General features: G+C 43.7%; 1 protein-coding gene across 1 annotated transcript in view; it reads left to right on the top strand.

Moving 5' to 3' along the window:
* Positions 1–1,377: 1,377 nt before the first annotated feature.
* LOC119720906 (sushi, von Willebrand factor type A, EGF and pentraxin domain-containing protein 1-like) overlaps positions 1,378–26,539 on the top strand; it is a 35,105-nt gene continuing 9,943 nt past the window's right edge. Inside the window, exons 1-10 of the mRNA XM_038190773.1 lie at positions 1,378–1,384; positions 2,058–2,264; positions 4,087–4,293; positions 5,777–5,950; positions 6,947–7,084; positions 7,208–7,291; positions 8,201–8,434; positions 9,535–9,732; positions 21,040–21,210; positions 23,284–23,499. Coding sequence (XP_038046701.1) covers positions 1,378–1,384; positions 2,058–2,264; positions 4,087–4,293; positions 5,777–5,950; positions 6,947–7,084; positions 7,208–7,291; positions 8,201–8,434; positions 9,535–9,732; positions 21,040–21,210; positions 23,284–23,499 — 1,636 coding nt within the window. The remainder of the gene's footprint in view (positions 1,385–2,057; positions 2,265–4,086; positions 4,294–5,776; positions 5,951–6,946; positions 7,085–7,207; positions 7,292–8,200; positions 8,435–9,534; positions 9,733–21,039; positions 21,211–23,283; positions 23,500–26,539) is intronic.

The following is a 26,539-nucleotide window of genomic DNA, read 5'->3' as shown; positions in this document are numbered from 1 at the left end:
CATTCAGCTGTCTACCACTGATCATTTACTGTTTTACGAATGAGTAAAACACACTGAAACATTGACGTTTTCCTACCTCAATAAATGGAGGAGAACTTGCAAAGGAAAACATGCCAAAATCGTCAAAAATATTTCAGAAAAACATAGATGACTTGTTTGTCGTATGCAAAACACACATTTTGACAGTAAAATTAATGTTGCAGTTGTGATTTAAATGATTAAAATCTCGTTTGTGTTTGAATCATGGGCGTAGCGAGGGGGGGGGCAAGGGGGGCACTTCCCCCCCCCCCCCCCCCCGGAAAAGCAAAAAAAAAAAAAGAGGCGCGAAGACAAAGTGGTGTAAATTTAATGAGTTGGGGGGGGGGGCAAAATGTCCCTGCCCCCCTCTAAAACTGATAAATCGAGAATGTGTTGAGAAATACAAGCATTTTTTGGCAAACAAAATTGTTGCCCCCTCTAGAAAAAATCCTTGCGACGCCCATGGACTTTGAATGCTTGTGTGTAATCTGTAATTCTCACTCACCTCAATAGCTTCAAATGGCAATCCAAGGACAGCTATAAATATGGGTTCTCATAACTTCTGATAACGTGGATCAATTTCATAATTCGTTTTTGGAAGTGAGTGGAAAAACATGCTCCTTCAAGGTATACTTCATTGATGTTTCAAATTTGATTGCTTTTTAAGAAAACAAAAATCATTAATTCGGGTTTCTGTCTTTTTGACTCGCCCTGTAGTAGACAAAGAAAAATATCGACACATGTCAAGGATGGACTGAAAACTTCACAAAAACTAAAAGAATTACCAGATTCACGATAAACACAAACAGTGATGCAGATATGTCAATATATATGGCTGTGCTAGACGTAACATATCGTAAAATATCCACCATGGAAATTAAAACTAATCAAGATTTTTTTACAGGTTTCATTTTATTTTCTTTCAAAAACTTTTATGAACTTATTCTTACATTACCATCGCAGATTGTATGCAGTAGTCGGTACAGCTTGAACAGTGATGAGGAATACACATGTACCAATGGACAGTGGTCGTTTGATGCAAAGTGTGTACCAAGTAAGTTTGAAACGGTTCGTCATACATATTTATGAATCATAAATGTAGTATCCTCACTAACAAGTTAGCACATTTCAGGCCAATATTCAGGCTATAGCCTGAATTCATGCTTTTTCATGTTTTGATAAACCAACTAAGCCATTCCATCCCTTCACAGGCTGGGAAAAAAAATAAATCCTCGCGTAGCACGCATAGAAGAAGAAGAAAAAAGAAAGTTGCATGCAGTGCTCCATAGCAATCCCCATTCTAGCTCGATACATGTGTGTATGAATTGAAAGCTCGAAGTAGACAAACATGTACACATCATGTGTAGTATTGCAATGTGGTGGTGTATCGCAGTTGCTTTGTGCATGTCGGCCATCTTTTACATGTCAATTTTTTCTGGCATCCCTGATAAAACTCAGGGAATATATTTTCATGGTGTGGCATCCAGATCCTGGAGTCCACATGAGTCCCCATCTCAGACTATTATAAGAGAAATAAGAGACACTTGCCATAGTGTCACACACACACACCCACACACAGAAATGGGCTGTTCTGGAATTTATTAGCCCCTCCCACTTTGCAAGTTTTTCAGACATTTGGATGGGCAGTCCGAACTGTGATTGGTCAAAACATCATGGGACAGGGCTTAACCCTAACTCCCTAGCATGATTTACTAGGAACCATATACCCGTCCTGGCAAATTCCAACACTATATGGGAAACTGAACACACATATTTCTGACTTTGATTTTGAAGGTGTGTCAACCCAATGTAAAAGACCGTCCTTACAGATTCCAACAAAACATGCCGTTGGGGTTTGATGGGTGGAGTTCTGTTAGGGTTAATCAACTCTAGAACTTTGTTAGCAAACCAATTACAAAACTTTAGGAAACTTCATTTTTTAAAACTGTTTTAGCTTCAGATTCAGATCTGGACTTGACTATGTCGTATGCTTGTGGCATATTAACAGAACTGACTTTCCAACTTCTTTATTTACACAGCTCCCTGTTCCAAGCTACCAGAACTACTGAATGGACTTATTGTATATAACCCAGAGTTGGTGAATCAGTCCCTGCCCACCGTCCCTCATGACACACGGTCTACATACACATGTCTGTATGGCTTTGAATTGCAGGAAAGGCACAATGCACCGCAGTGTTACTATGGCACTTGGCGTTATAAAACATCAGAGCCAGTCTGTTCACCAAGTAAGTCTTCCCGGGGTTATCTTCTACTTAATAATACTAAGGGAATAACAGTGTGAGGAGCCGGTCTTCACTGCGTGATAATGACCGGGTGTAGGGGTGACCGCTGTTAATGGACCGAGACGAAGTCGAGGTCCATTAACCATGTTAACAGCGGTAACCCCCACACTCGGTCATTATCACGCACTGAAGACCGGATCCTCACACTGTTATTCCCATTAATAAATACCTTTTTAAGGAAAAAAACAGTTAAAATGCTCCAATTATTTGTGACTTTCTTTCGGCGATATTTCCAGACTTTTGTGTGTTCATGTTCATGGGCCATATTTTAGCTTAACAGCTTTAACGACGTAAACTCAACAGAAACTGCTGCCGTAGCGAAACAAATTACAACAATGTTTTCATATCTTTACCTGATGGAGGAAGCTGAAATCTCGTTTACACATTCCTTGTGTCCGGAATTACAAAGATGCTTGGTTTAGGAAAGGTAAATATGCCGGTGGGTGAAGTGTTCAAAGAAAATAAATCGTAGATCTACGCTTTCGTCGTAAACATCCTCAGTATATACTGCACTGCTGTACGATGTCGTTTCAAAACTTCCTTACGCGCGCGCACGCAAGCATCCCTAGCAACTGTGTTGCGTACGCGCGCGTCAGTCTCACGCGATGGGGGTTGAGCGCATGTGCAGTGCTCAATTGTTAAAAGCTACCGCAGGACTGTTACTATATTTTGACCAATCATTGGCTTGCATGGGGCTGAACGGGGCTGGATCAATGCTGGTTCAGGGGCCATTTATTCGCTTGATCTTTGAAGGCGGTCCATTATCACCGTTAATGACCGGCCACGTGATCGAGTCTCGACCAATCAGAGATCATCAACTCTCCAAGGTATTTATTAATAACATTTACAACGTTTGCCCAAACAGGGCTGACTGTGTGGCACAAATGGTGACGGACAGTAGCAATAAAGGCAAATGATCTTCCTGATGAGTTGCTTCGAAGTTTTTTTCCAAAATCGCTCACTCACACATTTAGCTTTCCAGGTTGAAAAATACCTTTTTCCAAAGTCAACATTCTCCAATAACTTCATTGCTTTCCACATAGTAAAACTTGCAGCACTGTGCACCATTATTTTGACTGCACTTGGAGTAGGCACATTTGAAGGCCTAGGTAAAAATATGCTGCAGTGGAACGCACACGTCGCCCTAATTTGTTTATGGCACTGCTCATTGATTGGCGAAAACAGTGTGTTAACTATTGACTCCATTCACAAATAAGTAACCCCCGCAGCTGTGGACAGTAAGGTCTTAAGGCACCGGCATTACAGGACATTATTGGTACATCTTGTGTGAAAACAGGGACGGTGAAATTAGACACGAAAATAAGCTATCACAGTCATTTTCGTTTAGTCACAAGGAGACTGTTAAAAGTTTTAAACTAAGATAGGTATGTAGTAACATTGAATACATGTGGTCAGTATTTTCTCATACCAAACTATGATCTCAACAATGTCCATGTATACAGATACGTCTTTGCATCATCTGTGTAGACCAACACTTAGATATTTGCGACACCTACACGTACACGCCTATGGCTGTAGCAAATTCATCGTGCACAGTTGCCCCCCCCCCCAGCTGTGGAATAGAAATTGTTACGTCCTTTGATCTGAAACAGTTGACAAACGTCATATGCCATTTCCAAAAGGTTTATTACTTTCTTTTTTGTTGTTTATTAATTCCAGAAGGATTGGAAAATCATCATCCGTAACAATGTTAACCCAAGTTCAAATAAAAATTGAAGTATCTTCTTTCACCAAATTACTTCAGAGTTGTGCAGTCAGGAAGATTTGCGGTTTGGCAGCGTACGTTACACTAAGAACAATGAAGAATTCAGTGTCCGGGACCAAGATCCCCATCATGGTGTTTCCAGGACCTTTCAATGCAGCCGCGGTTACAGTCTGGTCTCGGCCCAGACAGAAGCATCAGTATGTGTAGATGGGGTGTGGAATACGCCACTTCCAGCATGTGGGCCAGGTAAAACAATTATATGCTTTTGTTTTTCGACCAATGTTGGATGCTTTGAATCGGTACATATTTTTACTTCAAAAAAATTCTCGACTTTTTAAACTGTTGGGCACCCAACGGTTAGGTCTTAAACATGTCAAGAAAGTCAGTGCAATTGGCCATGTCAAATTATAAGAGAAAAAAATACTTCCATATAAGAACTTTGGTTAATATGTGCCCAAAAAAACCAGGTAAATATCTGAAACACTTTATTTTATGTATGCTAGTCCGGATACTTTAAGACTTCCTGTGCTTGTTTGCTATGAATCTTTATGAATCCGACACACTGCTACTGTGAACAGACCATGGGCGCCTTCTTACATGTACTCTTAACTGTCAAGCCTAGACCTCTTCCGAATTACTTGGCTATGACTGGAAATTACACATCGGCCTTTGAAAGCATTTGCAGTCACTTCCCATCGACCCGTGTGTTATATCCAGCTGTAGCCAGGTAATTCAGACAAGGCCCTAGACTAGAGTACGTTGCTCAATCCTCCAACAATCCTCCAGGCTGATAATCAAGGATAGAGGGTATTTTATGAAAGAAATTTAATGTGAATAGTAAATATGCACAGTTAAAAAAAAAATATGCCTGTATTGTTGACCTTTACGGAGATATTTATGAAATGAAAAATTGCCATGAAATTATTATTATGCATACTACATATTATGCATACTACATATTATATGGACATTATCCACGGCGCATTTGAATGGTTGTTGAGCGGGTTTTCTTTGGTAGGATTGATGTCGGAAGAACTCTATAAACATTATTCAAATCATTGCTGACAAAAAAATATTGTCGAAAATATCCGCCAGGTGGGGCAAAGTGCCCGCCCTGCCCCCCCCCCATTGGAAACGCCACTGCTTTAGCCACCCCCCCCCCCCAACATTTTATCTAGCGCCCCCCAAAATAAATTCCGTAATAAAAAAATTGCATTAGCAATAAGAAGAATTGTGATGTACATGCGAACGGTCTCCCCCTAAAGAAATAGTCGTGACAAGGTTGCATTTGTAGTTAATATAGTGTGAATGATTTTAGGATTTTATTGGCGCTCCCCATTGAAAATATGGCATGAGACAACCCCCCCCCCCCACACACACACCCACACCCACACCCACACCCACACACACACACACCCAGACACACCCACACACCTATTGATTTTCGGAGGTCTAAGTGTCTGGAGAAAATAACCGGTCTACATTTCAGCACGCCTCCCTGAAAAAAATTCTGGATCCACCCTGCTAGCCCCCCAAAAAATATTGGTTCTAGAACCGCGCCTGCTAAAGATGGTATCAGCATGCGGTTTTCACAGTAGTCATGCTGAGATTGTGATCTTTTCAAATCTGTAAAAAAAAATTACCAGGGTCGACAAACAACTCATTTAGCTTGATCGCATCACATAACGTAGGAACTCATAAGTGCTTATTTTTGTGTCTTTTCCTAAAGATGCTTGCTCTAGACCAGCTGTTGCCGCTAGTTACGTGGAGGTGCAAAGCTTGGGGCATGGCGGTACGGCCCGTGTTACATGTGACCAGGGCCTGAAACCAAGTGTTGGAAATGGTGGTCTACGTTGCCATGCTGGACATTGGGTACCAGACGGCATTGTGTGCATTAGCAGTGGTAAATTGCTTCATTTCCTTGCACCATAGGGTGTTTTGTCTAGCGCTGTATTTTTAGTGTACACACATTTTTAATTAACTTCACACAAAAACCGATGTTGTAGTGAATTTTACTCAGTTGTTAAAACATAGTAGACCAATGTTTCGACAAGTTACTGCCATAACAGCACAGGCAAATTTCCTACTACAGTTTATCATGCTGGAACATGCTGTGTTGCAAGTCTTGTTGTCTGGGTGCGAAGTGGGCTGGATTATGGTCAAATCTTGAGTGAACCATACAAACTACCCACTGATGAACTCATATTTCCCTTTAATATTGGTTTTGCCCTATCTTTGCGAATTCTCAGTGCGAACATTTTGTCAGGGCGTCAGAAGTTTGCATTGATGTTTGTGTGTGTGCTGAGTATGCATATATGGCTTTAGGCTATTGCGACATCCAAGGGCTGCAATAACATCACAGCAAAAGTGCTCCGAGTTGTCACGAAATAGCGGTAGAAATAGCAAAACTAGTGCACGTAAAAAGAGAGTCTTGTTATTTTCCATTCATTTCATACAAGTAGGTTTAGGAATGGACATTTTCCTGTAGTAAGTTTTTGTGTAACATAAAGGAATGAAGTGGAGTCCATCACAAGTAATTCATGAGTCAAAAGAAACAATGAATGATCAATAAAAAAAAAGGAATGCCTTTGTCAAAGCTCATATGAATGGCGTGTGAGTGGAGTTCGACTGGAGGACTTGTGATGGACTTGCAGGGACTTATGAAGAACTCGACTACATCCCTGGTACTAACATCAGTGGTAACTACAGGGGGGTGCATGTGCGCCTCACCCCAGCAGAGGTCCATGCCCCCCGGGTGCCCCACTCCCCATTTACAATCTTGAATTGCACAAACACAATATATCAGTTGCCTCAGTGCCCCCTACAAGTAACCCTTGTTACGCCACTGACTAACATACATTTCATGATCTCGTGTGCTCTTTCTGTGTCACTGCAAAAGATGCGCCATCCAATGTAGCATATGGAAGACCAGCATCGCAAAGCCCAAGATCTGATGAATCTAACAGACAGCAAGCAAGCTTAGCAGTGGATGGAGATAGGACCACAGACAGTGAACATGGCAGCTGCACTTCTGCACGTAAGCTAAAGCTTATTATAACCCATGCAACAGAAAGCAACAATGGTAAAAAAAAGTTCTCTTAAACATCGTTATTTCATCTGTATTTTGTTTTGGTGTGATTTTTTTGGCTAATTTTTGCAGGAAAATCTGGAAGGCAAGTTTTCTGGGAGGTAGATTTGCAGGCTACATACAGTATAGAATACGTGGACATCTATTCCAAGCGCAGTAAGTATGGAAAAGTAACTTTCAGGACCTACATGCAAAGGCATTGTCCTTCTAGAAACTTTGAATTACTGTTAAAAATTCTTAAGTCGGCAGTCTTATGGACTTGTAGATATAAGCCAGATGTTTGATCCATGATGTCCAATATCACCAAACAGTGCATACCCGCCTACCAACATGTGCAGCAGGTGCACAATTGTTTGTAATGCTCAATCTACATAGCTGCTCAACTTATTTATTATACAACTTGTACAAAGACGATCTTTGTTTTTGAAATGGCTGTAAGTGGTTACATTGTATTACCACAAACTAGTCATACTACAAGCTCCATCTACCATCTTTTTGCGAGGGAGTAAACGACAAGTTTGCAATTTTTCTCAAGAACTAATCTGTCAATTGTACCCACCTTCATAAGTGAGATCATCTGATTTTTGATTTGTAAGCTGTAAAGTTATGCCATCTACAATAATGGACTTATGTCATTGTTCAAAGTTTTCATTTAAAATTTTTTAAATCCACTGCTTGGCTACCAGCTGAAGGAAGATCACTACTAATTGAATTGAATGACCTCAGAGCAATTTTTAACGCATGACTAATTCTAAGAATACTTCAAGGTTCTTGACTTCTGATTAGATGGTTATACAGAATTTAATTTGTTATTTATGTGCTGCTTCAACAGGTACATGTAAGGCACCTTACCTGTACCGACCTGTTGTTACCCATGGACAATGCCATTAGCATTATGCCATCCAGGGGAATAAACACTTTTTGAATGATATATTGCTAAAAATCCCAAGATATAAAACACCTGAATGATGAGTCATACCAGCTTGATCATATTTCATTTGTTATTTTACTTTTTCTTAACCATGCTCTAAATGTGGATATCATACTTGTGTTTTTATTCTCTAGAACCCAAACTGATAGGTGCAACAGTCCAAGTCGGATACCCTGATGCCACAAGAGAGTCGTACAGTCAATGTGGTCTCACAATAAGTTCCCAGATGGTAAGAGGTCGTCAGCCCAGTGTGCGAGTGGATTGCAACGGCGAGCTGATTGCTGGGCAAATCATCAGGATCGAGCTGCAGGAATCTGACAAATTAAGTCTGTGCGAAGTAGAGGTGTTTGCTACTGGTCCCATTGCAAGTAAGTCAAGATTTCTTGAGCTGTCTGCCACCCAAATTCTCGCTCTTGTTGTCCAATTCTGGTTGGTTAGTGTTGATATTCTCAGGAGTTCTTGCCATTGGGTCGGTTGTACCACAAACAAACAAAGCCCATTAATTGTCAGTCACAGCGTGCGGTGAGGTATCTCTGTTCAGTTTATGCATGGGATACAAAAGTTGGTCACAATAATGTCATCTGTAGTGATATGATACTTTGCTTCATATTCAAGATAATGTCTCTGGGGAACATGAGTGAGTCTTTAGTAGCAATTGAAATGCTGAAAATATGTAATGGAATTTTTCACGCAGGGTTTCAGGGTGCCTGACCTACTCCGTATAAGAGAATGTAGAGTTGGGGTGATCACTCGGACGTTTTAGTCAGTTTGAGCCAATGAACTTGGTCAATACAGTGGAGTGTCGCTATACCGAACACCGCTATATCGAACATTCGGCTACACTGAACATCGTCCTTGGCTCCCAATTTTTGTGTACAAAATGTACATTGTTGTTGAAAAATGTCAACAGAAGAGCGACAAGTGGCTGTTATTTACCCAAGAAATAGAATTGGAAAGCCACCCATTGCTGTAAGTAGTAAGCTAAAAGCTGTGTAATAACATAGTTCAATAGTTGGCACGTGTTCAAAGTCATCTTGCAGTAACTACCAGGGCGTGCAGGGTTAAGTTCTGAAAGGCTGTATTCATTGAAAAATGATTACCGGAGCACCGACAGGTTAAAATCGCTTTATCGAACGATCGCTATCAGTTACAATTTTTGTGATTTTTAAACTAAGGACCCTTGGAGCTTTTTTTTTTTAAATACATGCTGGCTTTACCAGTCATGTCATCTTTAAGTTCAGAACAACTAATAAAGTCAAAAGTGAATGAAGATGTTTTTGAACCAGAAGCTGCCCCTCATGTCAAACTCTCGGTGTTGCAAAGTGCCATCCCCAAATCTGACTTTGCCCTTCCAAAGATGGTCCACAGTTCGATAGATGAAACTCAGAAGTTGAGTGACCGTTTCTCAACCAATGTAAGTTTTCATTCTAACTTCATGGTCACTGCAATTCCAACTTAATTTGTACAGAATGTACGATCCCTTACATCGCCGGTATGAGACAAACACTGGAAGATGACGGTGGGGTGCTGCTTACCAATGCTCAAGTTCCTCCAGGAACAGGCATTGCCTATAACTGTGAGACAGGCTACCAGCGCAATGGAGCTGTGGATAACCTATGCAGAGGGGAGGGTACCTGGGCTAGACAGCTTCCCGCTTGCGAAGCAGGTAATGCAGTACATGTATCATAGAGCCACATTATCTGAATATAACATAGTTTCGGATTGGATTGTCAGTATAAGCTCTCTGAGGTAGTGGAGGTTGAAAAAGCCAAGGGACAATATTTGCCAATTTCAAATACTGAGGGGAGCTAATATTTATGTTTCATAAAACCCTGGCTCACTATACCTCATACATTTTCAGTTGCCATTATTTTGCAATTTCAGGTAAGGAAACACAACATTACCACTGCAAAATGTGTGTGCGGTTGTCCGTGCAGGAGAATGCTTCAGTGATGAACACCCCTTGTCTAAATTTTACAATTGCTCAACAATACGTACATGCAGTCGACTATTGCATCCATGAGCAACCTGTTCAATAGTGAACTGTGCATGCCTTTTTTTGCACCTGCTTGGATCCTGTGTTCTTATGATCTTTGACATAGGTCAAGATGTTAATATCTACACACACAAATATACACTGCATTTTGTGTGTACATCGACTTGTGAACTAGCTAGGTCAGTATTCAGTGAATTTCACAGGCTTTGAGGATGTGGCCTGTCCTCGTATTCATGAATAATATGAGGTTCGTTCAGTCTGAAAATGTCTTTGTTTGGTAACTTTCTTCATGTTTATCTCCCTGGCTTTTAAGCCAAGAAATTTTATTGAATGAAATAGTGATAGAAACTCTTGTATAGTGTATTCTTTCTTTGTGTCCGAGTGTTCCATTTTTGTTAGGTTAACTGTTTAGTGCTGTCATATGATAAGTCAGACTTCGATCTTGACCAAACTTGGTGACAATAATCTTTGGGTAGAGGGACATAAGTTGAATTGAGACATATGAGGTCAAAGGTCATCAGGGGGTCGAATAGGTCATTGTTGAGTTTGGTTAGGCCATTCAACATTGATATTTCGATTTTCACCACCGGCCATCCTGATTTTTGATGTATTATGTATTATGTTTTGAAAAAGTGTTTTTTTTTTGTCAAAAAAAAAGTTATTTTCCAAACAAGTTTCTCACCAAATCGACAGGCACGGTTGGACCGGTTTGCATGCAAACATTGTGCACGACATACTGAGGTGTTACGCATGCCATAGCGTGCGTGTTTATGCTGTAAATCGAGGACACTCAGGTGCAACATCTATATATATAAGAGAGAGTTTTACTCGGCCCCCGAGATGATGTTGTACATTTTCCCACGGACGTGGAGCGATTTTGGCGTCGCGGAAGACCGCGGTCTCGGATCCTTTCATGAGCAAACATTTCTCGGAGGCCGAGTAAAACTTGCTCTTATATGGATGGTTGAACCAACTTGAATAAAAGTTGAATCTACTTTTACCTCGCAGACGGTCTTGCAAATTGAAAGAAGTTCAAGTTTACGTTTGTTGAAGAGTCCAATACTGAAACTTAATTATGACCTTCCTCCATGATTCAGACCGTTTGTAATTTTATGGTAACACTAAACATTTTCGTTTCAAATGACACCTTCACGTTTTATTGCATTATGATTTATTGTCAAAACTGTACAATCAGCCTTCGCCTGTGTACTACAGTAACCTTTTCACTACGTTTTCCAAATGCGACTGCCTCACAAAATGCCAATTTAACAGACCAACGGGAACATTCACAGACAGTTGCCATGGTACATAATTATCATGTGCATAAATCGACAAGGGACAGGGGGAACCCACCCGCCTTGTCCCCCCCCCCCCATTTTAAGCGGGAGACATTGTTGGTCCCCCCCCCCACACTTTTTCTTCCCCAAATAAAAATTGTAGCCCACAATAACTATTGTAGCGAAATTATGGTCCGAAGTTAGGACGCCCTCTGTTAAGTTAGTTTATTCATGAATGCCGTGACGTATGCATACCGCGCGGCTATATAAGCAGTGCGCGGTGGCGGGAAGGTCACTCTGTGGCGGGAAACAGTTCGAGGCAGTAAAAGTCCTGTGAGTAGTCCTGTACCGTCCGTCATTGTTCCGTCCGTCGTAGTTACTGCAGAGTCCGCACAGAGTCACGTCTGTTGAAGTCCCGTTAGAGTCACGTCCAGTTTACTGTTAGCCTTGTGAGTAGTTCAGTGTAGTCCAGTGCACCCTTTTCTTGGAGTAAATAGACCAAGTCACCGCAGATATTTAAGCTCTCCCAATTGACCAGGAATTGTGTCTACTCAGTGTGTTACCCTGTTTAGTTGATTATAGGCGCCACTACAGTAATCCTACCAAGGTGATCTTTGTTTTAATAAATCATTATTCCAATTACACATCGAGTTTGAGTGCTGTTTTGTAGAAACATCAGACCCCAGTCCCATCCCATTCTCCTGTGTCCGCCCAAGTACAACCCCGGTGTGTGGAAGGAAGCAGCTGCGAGCGCCTGGCGGTAGACTGCCCCAAAACGGACCTGTTCCCCTGGCCTTCCCTACAACCGCTCGTCGGGTCGGCAGAGGGCAATCCCAGGCTACGTCGACACAGGCCGCCACAAATGGTGTCAGAAGTGGGATAGGCGCTGCAGTAAATTTCTTGACACACTACCTACCTAGGGAATCACCTACCTAGGAACATCACCTACCTAGGCAAGATGGTGAAGAATTTATTGATTGACTTTGAAGAAGAGATCGTAACCCCACAACTAGCCAGACAGGGGGAAGAAGACGGACTACCGTCCATAAGTACATCTGATCTTGAGATGGAAGAAAAAATTGAGCTGCTGGAGGCAGAACTGCGTCTTCTTAGGCTATGCCAGCAAAGCAGAAACTGAAAGGAGGACTCGGGCTTTGGAGGGTCAGCGCGCACGTCGTTGACAACTCATTTTTGTAATGGCTCGACTCGGAAATTACTTACGCCTATTCCCCCATCCCATGTGAGGCCGACTCCAAAACCACGCACCAAGCTTCACAGCACATTAGTCCGTCTACAACCAACAACGCCTGCAACCACAGAGCAGAGTAAAATAACCTACGATGAACAGGAGGACCCCAGTCTTCGAGTGTCGGAGCAACGAAGTTCGACTGCATCCAGTCAGCAGAGTAGCGAGGGGAATGATCCTGCACAGGCGAGTAAAGACGAGAGCAAGTCCCTACCAAGGGGTGAAACCAAGGTACAGGCGAAAAGTAGTCACCCAAGCGTGATGTCAAGACGACCAAATATAATCCCAGACAGGTACACTGGCAAAAGCCCATGGAGAGACTACAAACAACACTTCGAGGCGTGCAGGTCTGCAAATGGATGGACGGAGAAGCAGGCCGAAGTATTCTTGGCGGCTAGTCTCCAAGGAGCCGTAATGCCAAAGGTGCTGGATCAAATCCGACTTACGCTGACCTGATTGACAGACTAGAGAAGAGGTTTGGACCAGGAAGAGTGTCGGAAAATCATCTGATGGAACTACGTCATAGGCGTCAGGGCCCCAAGGAGACTCTCCAAGAGTTAGGACAGGCCATAAGGGAGCTGTCGGCCCTGGCGTATCCCGAGCTATCGGAAGAAGGGCGCGATCGCCTAGCAAGGGGACATTTTTCTGACGCTATCGAAAATCAGGGTATTCGAGAAGGCATTTTCCGCGCCAGGCCCACCACCTTGGACGAAGCTGTGAGGGCTGCCCTTGCCACCGAAAGTTTTCACAGAATAGAAGAACAGCGAGGGAGCAAATTTCCAAAATTTGCAAGAGTCTTGGGGGGCGACGTCGAGGCAGCTTTGGAGGGGCTGAGAAAGGAAACGCAGGAGAATTACCGGCGTGTAGAGAGTGATGGCCTCAAGATTCAGGAAGAAATTAAATCTTGGATGGAAAAAGGAAGCGGACTTAGGGGCGCCTACTCAGGTGAAGGAACGAAAGAGATCAATTTTGCTGATGTGGTTTGCTACAACTGCCAGCGAAAGGGACATTACGCTCGGAACTGTGAAAGACCGCCTGCAAAGAAGAGGCAGACCTCGGGAAACGAGCAGCAGCCGGCCCAGGGGCCCGAGGGACGGCTGAAGGAGTCCAAGGGCCAAGCAACAGTGTACCAAGAGAAAAACTAACAGAGTCTATCGGTGGAAAGCGTTCACTGATTTCTCCAATGATAGCCGGGGCTAGAAGTGGTTTGTTTGTGCCAGCGACAATACGGGGCAGACTGGTAAATTAACTGGTGGACACCGGCGCAACCGACACACTACTGTCATCTACGCTCTTTTACGAGATGGCGAAATGGCGAAAAGGTGAAGTATACAGACACCCGGGGAAGCAACTTCTGCGCAAGAGTGGTGGTGGAGCGGACAACAAGAATCCCGCCTGGGCATGAGGCGTTAGTTCCAGGGCGTCTAGCAGGAAAGACGCAGGCGACTGGTCTTGGCATCATGGAGCCTGCCGACAGGAGCGAAATGACGGCAAAGGGCATTGTCATGGTATGCCTGCTAGTGACATTGGATGAAGAAGTGGTGCCGATAAGGGTGTTTAACCCTGGTAAGAGAAAATGTGTGGTAAGGAGAGGAACGACAGCGGGAATGCTCACCTCGGTAGGAGCAGATGACATCGAGGAGACTCAAGACACTTCACCAGAACCTAGGGATGGCAGAACCTAGGGATGGCACCTTGCTGATTTGTACGACAGGAGCAAGAGAAGCGTTGACCAGAAGTACCACAACAAGATAGGAAAACTACTCCAGGATTTTCAAGATGTATTTTCCACTGGGGATACCGATATTGGCCGCACAAACCTAGTACGTAACAGGATCAACACCGGCAATTCCCCACCAATACGAGAACGTCCACGACGGTATCCTACACAGGAGCAACAGGAAATTCATCACCAGGTGCAGGCAATGCTGCAAAATGGCATAATCGAACGCAGCGATAGCCCTTGGGCATCGAACGTGGTGTTGGTCAGAAAGAAAGACGGGACAAAGAGGTTCTGCGTCGATTATCGTCGCCTGAACGCCATGACTATTAAAGACTCCTATCCGATTCCTCGTATTGACGACTCGCTGGATTCCCTTTGGTATTGGCAGGTGGAGTTGGAAGAGGAGGCCAAGCAGAAATCTGCCTTCGTGGTGAGAGGGGGACTGTATTCCTGGAGGGTGATGCCTTTCGGGCTTTGCAACGCCCCCTCCACCTTCGAACGGCTTATGGAGCGGGTGTTGGCAGGCCTCCACTGGGAAACTTTGCTGGTCTACCTTGATGACGTTATAGTCTTCGCAGGGACAGTTGAAGAGGAGCTTTTGCGCCTAGAGACAGTGTTCCAGCACCTGCGTGGGGCAGGGCTTAAACTTAAGCCCAAGAAGTGTGAGCTGTTCAAGGAAAGTGTCCTTTACCTAGGGCATGTAGTATCCGGAGATGGGATAACCACGGATCCTGACAAGGTTAGGTCTGTGCGTGAGTGGCCTACGCCTAAGACGGTGAGGGAGGTCCAAAGCTTCCTTGGTCTAGTATCTTACTATAGGCGATTTATTAAGGGTTTCGCCGATGTGGCGCGACCGCTTCATCGCCTGACGGAGAAGGCACGTGAATTTGAATGGACCGACAAGACCGAGGGCGCCTTTCAAGAGCTAAAGCAACGATTGCAGGAAGCACCTATTTTGACTTACCCAGACCCAACAGCAGACTACATTCTAGACACAGATCACATGGAAACGCTGACGGCCTTTCCAGGAAGCCTTGCACACAGTGTGGGAGAGCGGAGGCGCCTTTGGACGAACTTACGAGACAAGAACCCTGCGAGAAGCCAGGGGTAAGAGTCGTCACAATAGAGCCAACAATTACACACGAACAATGGAGAGATGCCCAGATGGAGGACGCATCGATTCGATGGGTGATACAAGAAATGGAGAAGTCAGTGAGTAGACCTGGTTGGAACGACCTTACGCCTTATTCAGGTGTGGTAAAGTCCTATTGGCTACTATGGGACCAACTCGAGATGAGGGATGACATCCTGTGTAGGCGATGGGAGTCAGACGATGGTCGCCGAGTAAGTTGGAAGCTTGTACTTCCGATCTCCTACCGGAAGGCGATGATTCAGGAGCTTCATGGAGGAAAGTCCAGTGGTCATCTCGGGCTTAAAAAGACAATGATGAAGGTGCGTCAACGATTCTACTGGGCAGGAATGGGTGCGGATGTGAGATCCGCGGTAAGGCAGTGCAACGTTTGCGCTAGCAAGTAGTCACCGGCGAGACGTAGAAGGGCACCACTCCAACATCTGGCAGTAAGAGCACCTATGGAATGAATCGCCTTGGACATAGTAGGGCCACTTCCACTGACGGAAAGGGGAAACAAGTATATCCTCGTGGTAGGTGACTCCTTTAGCAAGTGGGTCGAGGCCTATGCCGTTCCGGACGAGAGGGCGACAACGGTGGCAGAAAAACTAGTGAGTGAGTACGTCTGTCGCTTCGGTGTCCCTGTCAGTTTGCATTCTGATCAGGGAAGGAATTTCGAGTCCCAGGTGTTCTCTGAAATGTGCACGGTCCTAGGGATCGAGAAGACGCTCACAACGCCCTACAATCCAAAATCAGACGGGATGATTGAAAGATTTAATCGCACGCTGCTGACGATGATTTCAATGATGATTGAACCACATAAACATCAACGGGATTGGGATACCAAACTTCCATTCGCCACATTTGCCTACAGAGCTACCCCACAAGAGTCGACGGGTGAAAGCCCTAACATGCTTATGTTAGGCAGAGAGGTTTTCCTACCAATCGACTTGATGAGCGGAATGCCTGCTAAGGTGGACCACGGATCAGAAGTGGTGGCAAGTGACTACGCATTGGAGTTGAGAGACAACATGAGGGCCGCCCACGATAGAGCAAGGTTTTGCCTGAAACAAAGTGCTAGGCGCCAGAAGAAGAATTACGACCTAAGAGCCGCAGGAGACAGACTACCTGAAGGGCAGTTCGTATGGCTATACAATCCTGCCAAGACAAAGGGAAAGTCACCAAAGCTCCAACGTAAATGGGAAGGACCTTATCTCATTGTCCGGAAACTATCCGATGTGACCTACAGAATTCAAAGGTCGCCTCGCGCAAGGCTGAAGGTGATTCACTATGATCGCCTTAAGCCGTACATTGGTGAGCCAATGGAACCATGGAAAGTAGGAGAGCCTACGAAGGTTACGCCTGCGGATGACATGAGACCAGACACGCCAGTGACAGACCACAGTGACCTGGCCGGAGATGGGTTGGTGATCCAGCATGAGGAGAAAGATTGCCTTGGGTCTGAAGCTTCAAGGTCTGTAGAACAGCAAGTAGAGCACCAGACGAGACAGGTTGATGATGTGAGCGACCAACCGCAAGCAGACGAGCTACCTCAGACAGATATCCCGAGTACGATACCGGAGCCTAGCTGCGTTGAGACGCAACAACCGCAGCGAAGAAATCCAGCAAGGCAGCGGAAAGTTCCGCAGCGTTATTTGTAGAAATAACAAAGGATGGTGCCTACCGAGGATGCCAAGAGCCTACTATGTACTTTGCAGATTGTACTGGAGTAGGAATTTTCAGTAGCAGTAATGTAACTCAACCGTTTCTCTGTTGTGTCTTTCAGAGGCCGAGAAGACAAGTGAAGGATGGGGAAGCAGGAGGAGAGGAATTGTGACGCAGCAGAAAAGGGGACAGTGGAGTGCCCCAAATGCCACATGTGGATGCACAAGAGGAGCCTTGAACGGCATTTGATGGTCGAACATGGCCCCCGACTGTTCTTCTGGTGTCTTCGTTGTTCGCACAAGAACAACCGCAGGGACAACCTCCGAGCACATTACGGAGACTGCCACCCAGATAAGATCCAGGAAGTCGATAGGATCGAAGGTGAGAGTTATGAGATGCGTGAGCGCAGTAGGCGCAGCGGTGAAGGCGATGCTTGAAGAAGGGGTTTGGAGATGCCTAATTCGCCGGAAAGGAGCAGTAGGAGAAGCAGAGCACCTACCAAGCAGAAGGAGCCAAAGGAGCCTAAATCAAGCAAGGACAGGCAAGAGACCACCAAGAAGAGAAACCGGGGAGATGCCAAGGCAGAGCAGTCTCAAAAGGGAGTACAGGAAAAACAGAGAAGCCCCTGCGCAGATATGTCTACTGGGAGAGACGACCGAGAAACAAGCAAGAGCTGTCCTAGGAAGGAGACTAGGGATAGCCAGCATAACAAGCAGGAGAAGGATTCCAAGAGGAAGCGTGACCATGACAAGGATGAGCGACCAAAGGTCAAGAAACAGAAGGGTAAAGTGCCAGCACCATGCACGGTTTCTCGACCACCCGATGACGCCACACTAGACCTTTCGACGGCGGGAGGACGAGTGCCAAACCGGAAGGAGAAGGAAATGACTGTGACACCTGGACAGGAAAGGCGAGCAAAGGCGGCTGACTTGCCTAAGAATGTGAAAGATGCAGCCCCTGCCTTTGAAGACCACGCACCTTCGGATACTGGCCCTGACGTACCAGAGGCAGGAGGGGAGGTGGAGAAAGGTGATACCGAACAGCCATGGCAAGGATCTTCAGGGGAGCTGGTAGAAATAGCACTGTCGCCCACACCAATGCTGTGGGATCAGGAGGAAGAGCTCATCGAAGGCCTAACTTCAGCCCCAACTGGGGGTAAGCCGCTTGCGATGTTGGCAATGCTACACGAAACATCGGCTGAAAAAGATGTGCCTACCGAGGAGAACAACCATAAGAAGGAAGATTCGCCTCAGCCATTCTGGCCTCAACCCCTGTTGCCGGAGAGGCTCCTACCTGGACAAATGGTTCGTGTGAAGGAAACCCGAGAGACCTACCTGTATGCCAAAGAGAGACGCACTATCTGCGGGGAGGTCCAGAGGGAATTCGACATCGTATATCTCAAGTCCCTACGTGCTAAGAGGGCCAGCGAGTCTTCTGATCCGCAGAACAGCAGTCAGCTCCGTCGCCTCGTCCGTTGCGAGAACACCGGGGAGGTTGTCGTAGGAGCACCTATGGGAAGGCAGGATCTTGAGAGAGCGATGGTGGGCAACGTTATGCAAGTCCGGGAGACGTCCTCGAGGTGTGTGTTCCAGGAAGGCCGCAAGATCACCAAGGATAAAACTACCCGTGTCTTCGATGTGAAATTCCCAGCCGGTGTGCTCGACAAAGATTAAGTTTTCGTATAAGTTTTGTTGTTCTCGATCGCCTAAGTAGTGCCCTGATCGCATGTTGTTTAAAGTAAAGTTTTCTTCAAGTGTTCCGACTTTTACAAGTTTATAGTTTTGAATAATGTTACATTTCTAGGAGTAAAAGGAAATGTTGCTCTGTGTTAGGGTTTAGTTCATGAAGAGTCACCTTACGAGGGTATAAGTGTGTACTTGAGACATATTATGAGTGTATAAGTTAAGGTGATAGAATTCACTTTCGCGTTAAATTAACCTGTTGAGGAGTAAACCTACTGGGTGCAGATGGACTCAGACTTTGTTTTAGTATTTTGTTATTGCTAGTTTTCCGATTATAAAGAGTTGTGGCCTAAGGTTTATAGAAAGTGGTTCCTGCTAAGGCGAAAGTTTTCGAAAGTTATGGGAAAAAGTGGCGCCTAGACTTAGAATTGTATTAAAGAGAAATATTGACCTATATAGGAGTTAAATGCAGAACATAATTTCGCTTTTAGTTTTTCAGATGTTTAGGTCAAGGGACTGACCAATCTTGGGTCATGGCAATGTAGCGAAATTATGGTCCGAAGTTAGGACGCCCTCTGTTAAGTTAGTTTATTCATGAATGCCGTGACGTATGCATACCGCGCGGCTATATAAGCAGTGCGCGGTGGCGGGAAGGTCACTCTGTGGCGGGAAACAGTTCGAGGCAGTAAAAGTCCTGTGAGTAGTCCTGTACCGTCCGTCATTGTTCCGTCCGTCGTAGTTACTGCAGAGTCCGCACAGAGTCACGTCTGTTGAAGTCCCGTTAGAGTCACGTCCAGTTTACTGTTAGCCTTGTGAGTAGTTCAGTGTAGTCCAGTGCACCCTTTTCTTGGAGTAAATAGACCAAGTCACCGCAGATATTTAAGCTCTCCCAATTGACCAGGAATTGTGTCTACTCAGTGTGTTACCCTGTTTAGGTGATTATAGGCGCCACTACAGTAATCCTACCAAGGTGATCTTTGTTTTAATAAATCATTATTCCAATTACACATCGAGTTTGAGTGCTGTTTTGTAGAAACATCAGACCCCAGTCCCATCCCATTCTCCTGTGTCCGCCCAAGTACAACCCCGGTGTGTGGAAGGAAGCAGCTGCGAGCGCCTGGCGGTAGACTGCCCCAAAACGGACCTGTTCCCCTGGCCTTCCCTACAACCGCTCGTCGGGTCGGCAGAGGGCAATCCCAGGCTACGTCGACACAGGCCGCCACAAATGGTGTCAGAAGTGGGATAGGCGCTGCAGTAAATTTCTTGACACACTACCTACCTAGGGAATCACCTACCTAGGAACATCACCTACCTAGGCAAGATGGCGAAGAATTTATTGATTGACAGAAATTGCTTTTCTATAACTGCATGTACAAAACCAATGAGAGCTGTTGCGAAAAAGTTACAAACAAAGGAAAAGGGAAGAGGAACAAAGGAAAATCCTTAATTTACACCATAAACAAACGTGTCTGCGCTAGTGACATCAAACTGTTCTGTTGTGGCTCCTGACAAATAATGATGACGTCTTCAGCATAACAATTCATGCGAAGTGTTGACGTGTTTCATAACGACAGCTAACAGCCATTCAATCATCCGCCAATGAATACGAACGGAGTCTGAGCCACAGTACCCGACTACTCCTGGTCGTAAAGTTTTTAAAGTTCAAAGTTGGACATCTAGCTGGCAAGGGTGGCCAATTGTTGCATTTTTTGTTTAAACACTCAGTCAACTGTAAACCTAGTGTGCTATAAACAGTGAGGTCCATTACTAAATTCTAGAGACAAACCCTAGGTCAGTAAACAGCTGACTGGTACTCAATATTTAGTACTTTTCATGTTTGTTGTGTCGTCTGTTAGGATTAGCACCATATATCTGACGTTGTCCCCTCCATTCACTTTGAATGTGAAGAAGTGGCATTTATGAAATATACAATATAAATTCCCCTCCCGACCGGTTTTTACACTCTTGAGTGATGATAACCTAAAAATCAATGTTGAATGGCATTAGGTAAACTCAAAATGCTGTCATATGAAAAAGTCAGACTTCACTCTCAACCAAACTTGGTGACAATAATCTTTGGGTAGGGGCACTTAAGATGACTTAAACTCAAACATCATCTAGGGGTCAAATGAGGTCATTGTTGATTTTGTTGTACACTGAACAATGTGCTTACTAACTGACCGTATAAAACACTGCCAGCGTGCCAGGGGATCGCGAAAGTTTAACTTGCAGTATATTTTTATTTTTATTTTCAGACGATTGTGAGGTTCAGGATCCAGTCAATGGTGAGCTTGATCAACGGATCAGAAGTATCCGGCACAACAGTGAGCTTGATTACTCTTGTAATAATGGATATGACAAGGAGAACAAGGTGACTCGTTGTGAGTTGGGGGTGTTGACCCCAGGCCCACCAAAGTGTGTCCATCGTAAGTATATCTTTTATTTATTTACTTCAGTTTAAAAGGGACCAATACATATAAGTTAAAATCATATTTCAAATATTAAAAACAAATCTGCAAATGTAAGCATGTGATAACTTAAGGAATTAAATAAATGCAATTCATAAATACCCAAGACAGTTAACCCATTCCTATCGGCAGGGTTGGCTGATTTAAATCACATTGATTTCAATCCCAAGGGGGTGTTCCACAAAATAGTTGGAAATTTTAAATTTTTGACTTGTTTTGACTTTTGGACCAAAAGGTTGTGATTTTTTTTACCGAAAAGGTATTTATGAATGGGAATAAATGTGTGCTTGGCCAGTATTAAACACAATGTTATAGGCCGGTTGGAGTCTGGATGCTGATAATTACCATTGCCTTCGGCTTGGGTAATTATCAGCATTCAGACTCTAACCAGTCTGAAACAGAGTGTTTAAAACCAGCCAAGCCCTGTATAGATAAAACAACATGAAGTAATCAAAGAGGATTAATAAACAAATAATTTGGACAATTTGTGGGATAGCTGACCATTTGTATCTCTATACTTGCCTGACCGAGAAGTACCGAAAGTGCTCCTTAAAGAGAACTAAACATCGGTTGTGAATTTCAAAGCAGAGATAACAACATAGTATACGTGCACATGTACAATCTCGATGAGTCAAACCTCAAGGGAACAGGTTAAAAATGTGACTTTAGCAGAGTTTTGAGTTAAGCAGGGTTGTATATCATTGTTATACTACTGATGAGGGAATGGATTCTTTGTTTGACTTAACAATTTTTTTAAGTTATCAGAGTTTGACTTATCGAGATTTCACTGTACATATGAAGTTCTGTGCAAGGACAAGAAAGAATAGCAACAATATTTTACAGATTAGCATAAGCAAAAAAGATTTTGATTACAGAAAGAAACAAGAAAAGTGAAACCAAATTCCTCAGCACCCCAACTTATATTCTTTACACCGTTCAACATTTATTAAATGTAAAAAGTGCATGTATAAAGTTTAAGAAGATATGAGAACGCTACGGTACGCTGGGCATCATGAAATTAAAAAACAAGCTGTGTAACAATAATTCACTCTGATTTAACTTTGCAAAAAGACGATTTCAGCAACAGGAAGTTTTCAAGTCATTCAGTTGTGAACACAACAGTAACCTTGAAGATGAATGTACATGTACAAATAATGTACTTCACTTCTAAAATGAAAAGTGAGAACAAATATGGCAAGTACATGTAGCTGTAAATAGCAGTTTCATTGAACACTGAAAAAATTAACCCAGTGCACATTTGTGCAAATCAACTTGACAACTTCCATGTTTGAAGGAATTCAATAAACGCATACATGTATGTCAAATACTGCCGTTTCTTATATTTACCTAGTTATAATTAATATCATGATACATTAAACAGTTGTTGACTGCTGTGATGTGGGATATGCCATTTAAAACCTGAGGAGTGCATAGCATCCAATGCGAAGCCGAGGGTGCCTATGTGTCCCGAGGGGGTTAACAGCTAAAGTCAACAATTGTTTTGCTACATTGTGCCAAGAAGTCAAAAACGAGAAATGGCTGTAATGCTAACTATGCAAGTGATACACAAATGTACACGTGTATATTAAATCAGTCCCTTGATAACTGCTTTCCTGCTGGACATGAGATTGAGCTGTTGCGCATTGCATGAGTTCCCATAAGGGCGCCCTTGCAGGTTCTACACGCACCCGCAACACGCATAGTATATAGAGGTTAACTATTGTACATGCATTTTTCCAGACTGGACATGTGACCGTCCTCGACAAATGAAATTACAGTATCCAAGCACATGATATAACAAATTGTATTGTGTCCTTTGTGTGATATGTACTGTGTTTTATCTCAAAGAAGTAACTGTGTTACATCCATAGTCAACAAAACACAACAAGCTGTAACAAGCAACAAAGCTCACAGATATACATGTAGATACAATGTACTAGATGTGATCTAAACATTACCAAACAGCATCATTGACCCAATAACCTTTCCCTAATTGTAGTATTTTTGTTGTTTTGTGACTGTTTTCTCCAGGGCGCTGTAGTTTAAGGGCAAGTCATCTCACTAACGTTATGATCAACAACCAAGAGCTTGAACCAGATGCAGAGGGGAAAGTATACATTTCTCATGACACCCATGTCATCTTCAGTTGCAAAAGAGGATATGAACTAACAAATAACAATAGATACACTCCTCGGTGTTGGATGGGAGAGCTTTTGTATTACACTCATATTCCATCCTGCCACCCAGGTAATCACAACAAAAAGAATTGTTACTTTGTATAAGATAATATTTTAACAATCTTTATCGTCCCCTTCCGAGTACATTTTTGATTAATCAAATGAGTGATTTATATTTTGCCCTGACTGCTTAGTTGCCTTGATAATGACATGTACATGTACAAGGTGTATTTCATTACAGAAAAGTAGTCGCCTCTGTTTACCTACATTTGCATGTCAGTGTGGGCTAGTGCACAAGTGTAAAAGTTACCCAAACCACACCCTCCGAGTCCCATGCATGTCCCCACAAAACACCCTGAAACACAAAGGCTCTTTCTAGTTTTTTTCAGCTAGCCGAATGTTACAAAGACCACAATGTAAATGCCCTCTGTGCAACCTGAGCAGCACTCTAAGCATGACAATTCCACCGTAGCGAAGGGATCTAACTTCCCTAGTTGCAAGGCTGGAAATCCTTGGAGTACAAGCCATTCAGCAGGATTTGTTAGCACAGCTCAACAGCAAATCCACACACCTGTAGTAATCTTGAGAGCATGTACATGTACATGTATACACAGGTTACAATAGAGTTGGAGAGGTTTGGCACGTGCATGCGGGCCTGGCGTGCGATGCCTCGGGTGGCTCAATAAGGGGCATGCAAAATTAAAGATGCTGTAACTTGAGTTTTTACTTCAAGGTTTAACAAGGTTTAAAGGGTTTCACAGGGTAAAGTGGGGTTAAACCCTGACTTTAACCTTTTTTTCAACGTTGCATACTTCCGTAAATCGTTCAGCCCAGAGGGACCACCAAAACCACCCTCGGCCATAACTACTAGCTAGGCAGATTTGCAAGCAAGTTTCACCGGTGAGACGTGATATTTCCCACACCGTTCTAATCCTCACATGTGGTCATTTTTGCCAAACGATCCACGTGAGTACATGCAGGGTCCAAACGATTTGCAGCAGCATGGTGCCCCAGGATACGGCATTACTGCATTTGTCATTACAGGATTAGTGAACATGCCGGACACTCTGTTGCGGGAGTTCCTGGCACACTACGCACACACACTCCTGCTCAGGTTCCCAACATTGATATTGTTGTGGAGGTCAGCGTTCCGGGGAACGATCATGATCCTCACCTGTATGGAGGGGTCAATAGTAGTGGTGCTACTGATCCTCAAAGTTTGGTTCAGTAGCGGTTCGATTTTTTCTCTCCGAACTTTGGTTCAGTTCGGCTTCGGAAGTGCATACATAATGAAGATGTCCATACAATGTATTGGGCTACGATGAAAAGCATATACATAGGCTGTTCCCCTGTTCCAACAAACATGTGTGTACCGCGCACGTCTGACAGAAATAGGCGCCGCAATTTGCACATGCTATGCAACACAAGTTAAAGGATGAATAGTATTTTTGTTGTGTAAACAAAATTCCGTTATAATTTGACTTGATGACGTTGAGAAATAAACATTGCTACCGTGTTACCTATCGCAGCCCTATCTGGCCTGGCAACTATATGAGCGATCGTGTAGTGATTGGCCCGGTTCCTAACTTAAGGGAACAAAATCTTCTTTAAAATTATTAGACAGACCAAACTAATTGGTTCTCAATAAACAGGTATGGCATAGATAGAGGGCAGGGTTTTGAATTTTTGTGAGGGAAATTTGGGGGTTAAATGACGATGACAGTGCGGCGACACAACACGCATCCCAAAAATATAAAAGATGGCTATCCCCCCGCGATGTACCGTGAGCTCGCACGGCGCGCTGAATCGCAAGGTACAAACCGCGCAGGAAAATTGTGATTTCTACCTCAAGAAACTATTCAAAATTGCAAAACGGTGTCATTAGAATTGAGAAAAGTCTGCTTTTGATTATAAAGGTGATTTTTTTTAGCAATACAAAACATTTTGACTCTAATTTGATCAAAACAAAACAGGGGCCCTACGCTACACGATCGCTATAAAACTTTCCCACACGCTTCATGGCATTAATTGCTGAGTAGTTCTGTTCTAAGAACAAACAGGTCCTTTCACTGTGCCAAACTTATGAAATCATATTTTTTTTAACAACAAGCTGACAAGTAGCTACCATAAAAAAATAATAACTTTTTGATTCGCTACTTTATGACTGTGGAGAAGTGTGTGGATCCATATTGTAAAGGGGGTTTCACCTTCTTTTGGGCGATTACATCGTTTTTCGTATTCATTCGTTACGAATAAAAGAATATATTGCAAAAATCACAAACTTATTCTGAACATGGGAAAGGTGTCAGACTCCATAAAAATATTATTTTTTTTAATTCTGATACGTTGAAAAAACTGAAAATGCTGGTGAATTTTGCCGAGGAAAGCACACCCCTTACCGCAATTGGTTTGGTCCAAAACGTACTACGTCACGCTGGGACACGGTGCAGCATGCAGGGCCGGATACTGACCACACTGGATGAAAGCAAAAAGCACGCTTTTCACTGAGAAAATCGCAAGGCGCATACGATTTTTTCAAAGCGTATCGGTCCGATATCCTATTGTATGCCCGGCTAGAACACTGCAAATAATGAAGATGAACGTGGTGACTTGTCAACACGTTAAATTCAATCATCCATGCGTGTGTTTTTTTTTGCCCTTTCATTGCAAGCATTAGCATTCCTAACATTTGGGTTCGGTTCGGAAGGCCAAGCTCGGCTAATTTTAGTTTGGTTCGGCGGTTCGGCTGTAGCACTAGTCAATAGTATCATAGAGTGTGGAACTTACTCTGTGTCTTGCCACTTTGGAGCTTTTCAGGTTGTGTATTCCACATCGGATCTCTCTTCAGGCCACGCATTTGCCCAGGAAGATGAATATATTGGTTGATGGGGGTGGAAGTACACTGACAGAGTAGCCTTTTTATCAACCAACAGTCAAACATGTCTTCAACAACCTTGGAAGCCCACATGCCGACCTATTTGCCTCCGATCTTAACAATCAGCTTCCAAAGCTCTTTTCATGTCAAGCTTTTCCCATTGCCACTAATCTCCCTACCACAACAGGTTCGTACAAAGTCATCCAAGATCCTCCTGATCACCCCTTTCTGGCTG

This window comes from Patiria miniata, unplaced genomic scaffold, assembly GCF_015706575.1.
Source record: "Patiria miniata isolate m_02_andy unplaced genomic scaffold, ASM1570657v1 HiC_scaffold_9, whole genome shotgun sequence".
Classification (NCBI taxonomy): Eukaryota; Metazoa; Echinodermata; class Asteroidea; order Valvatida; family Asterinidae; genus Patiria; species Patiria miniata.
This window is presented reverse-complemented; position numbering and strand designations above follow the sequence as displayed.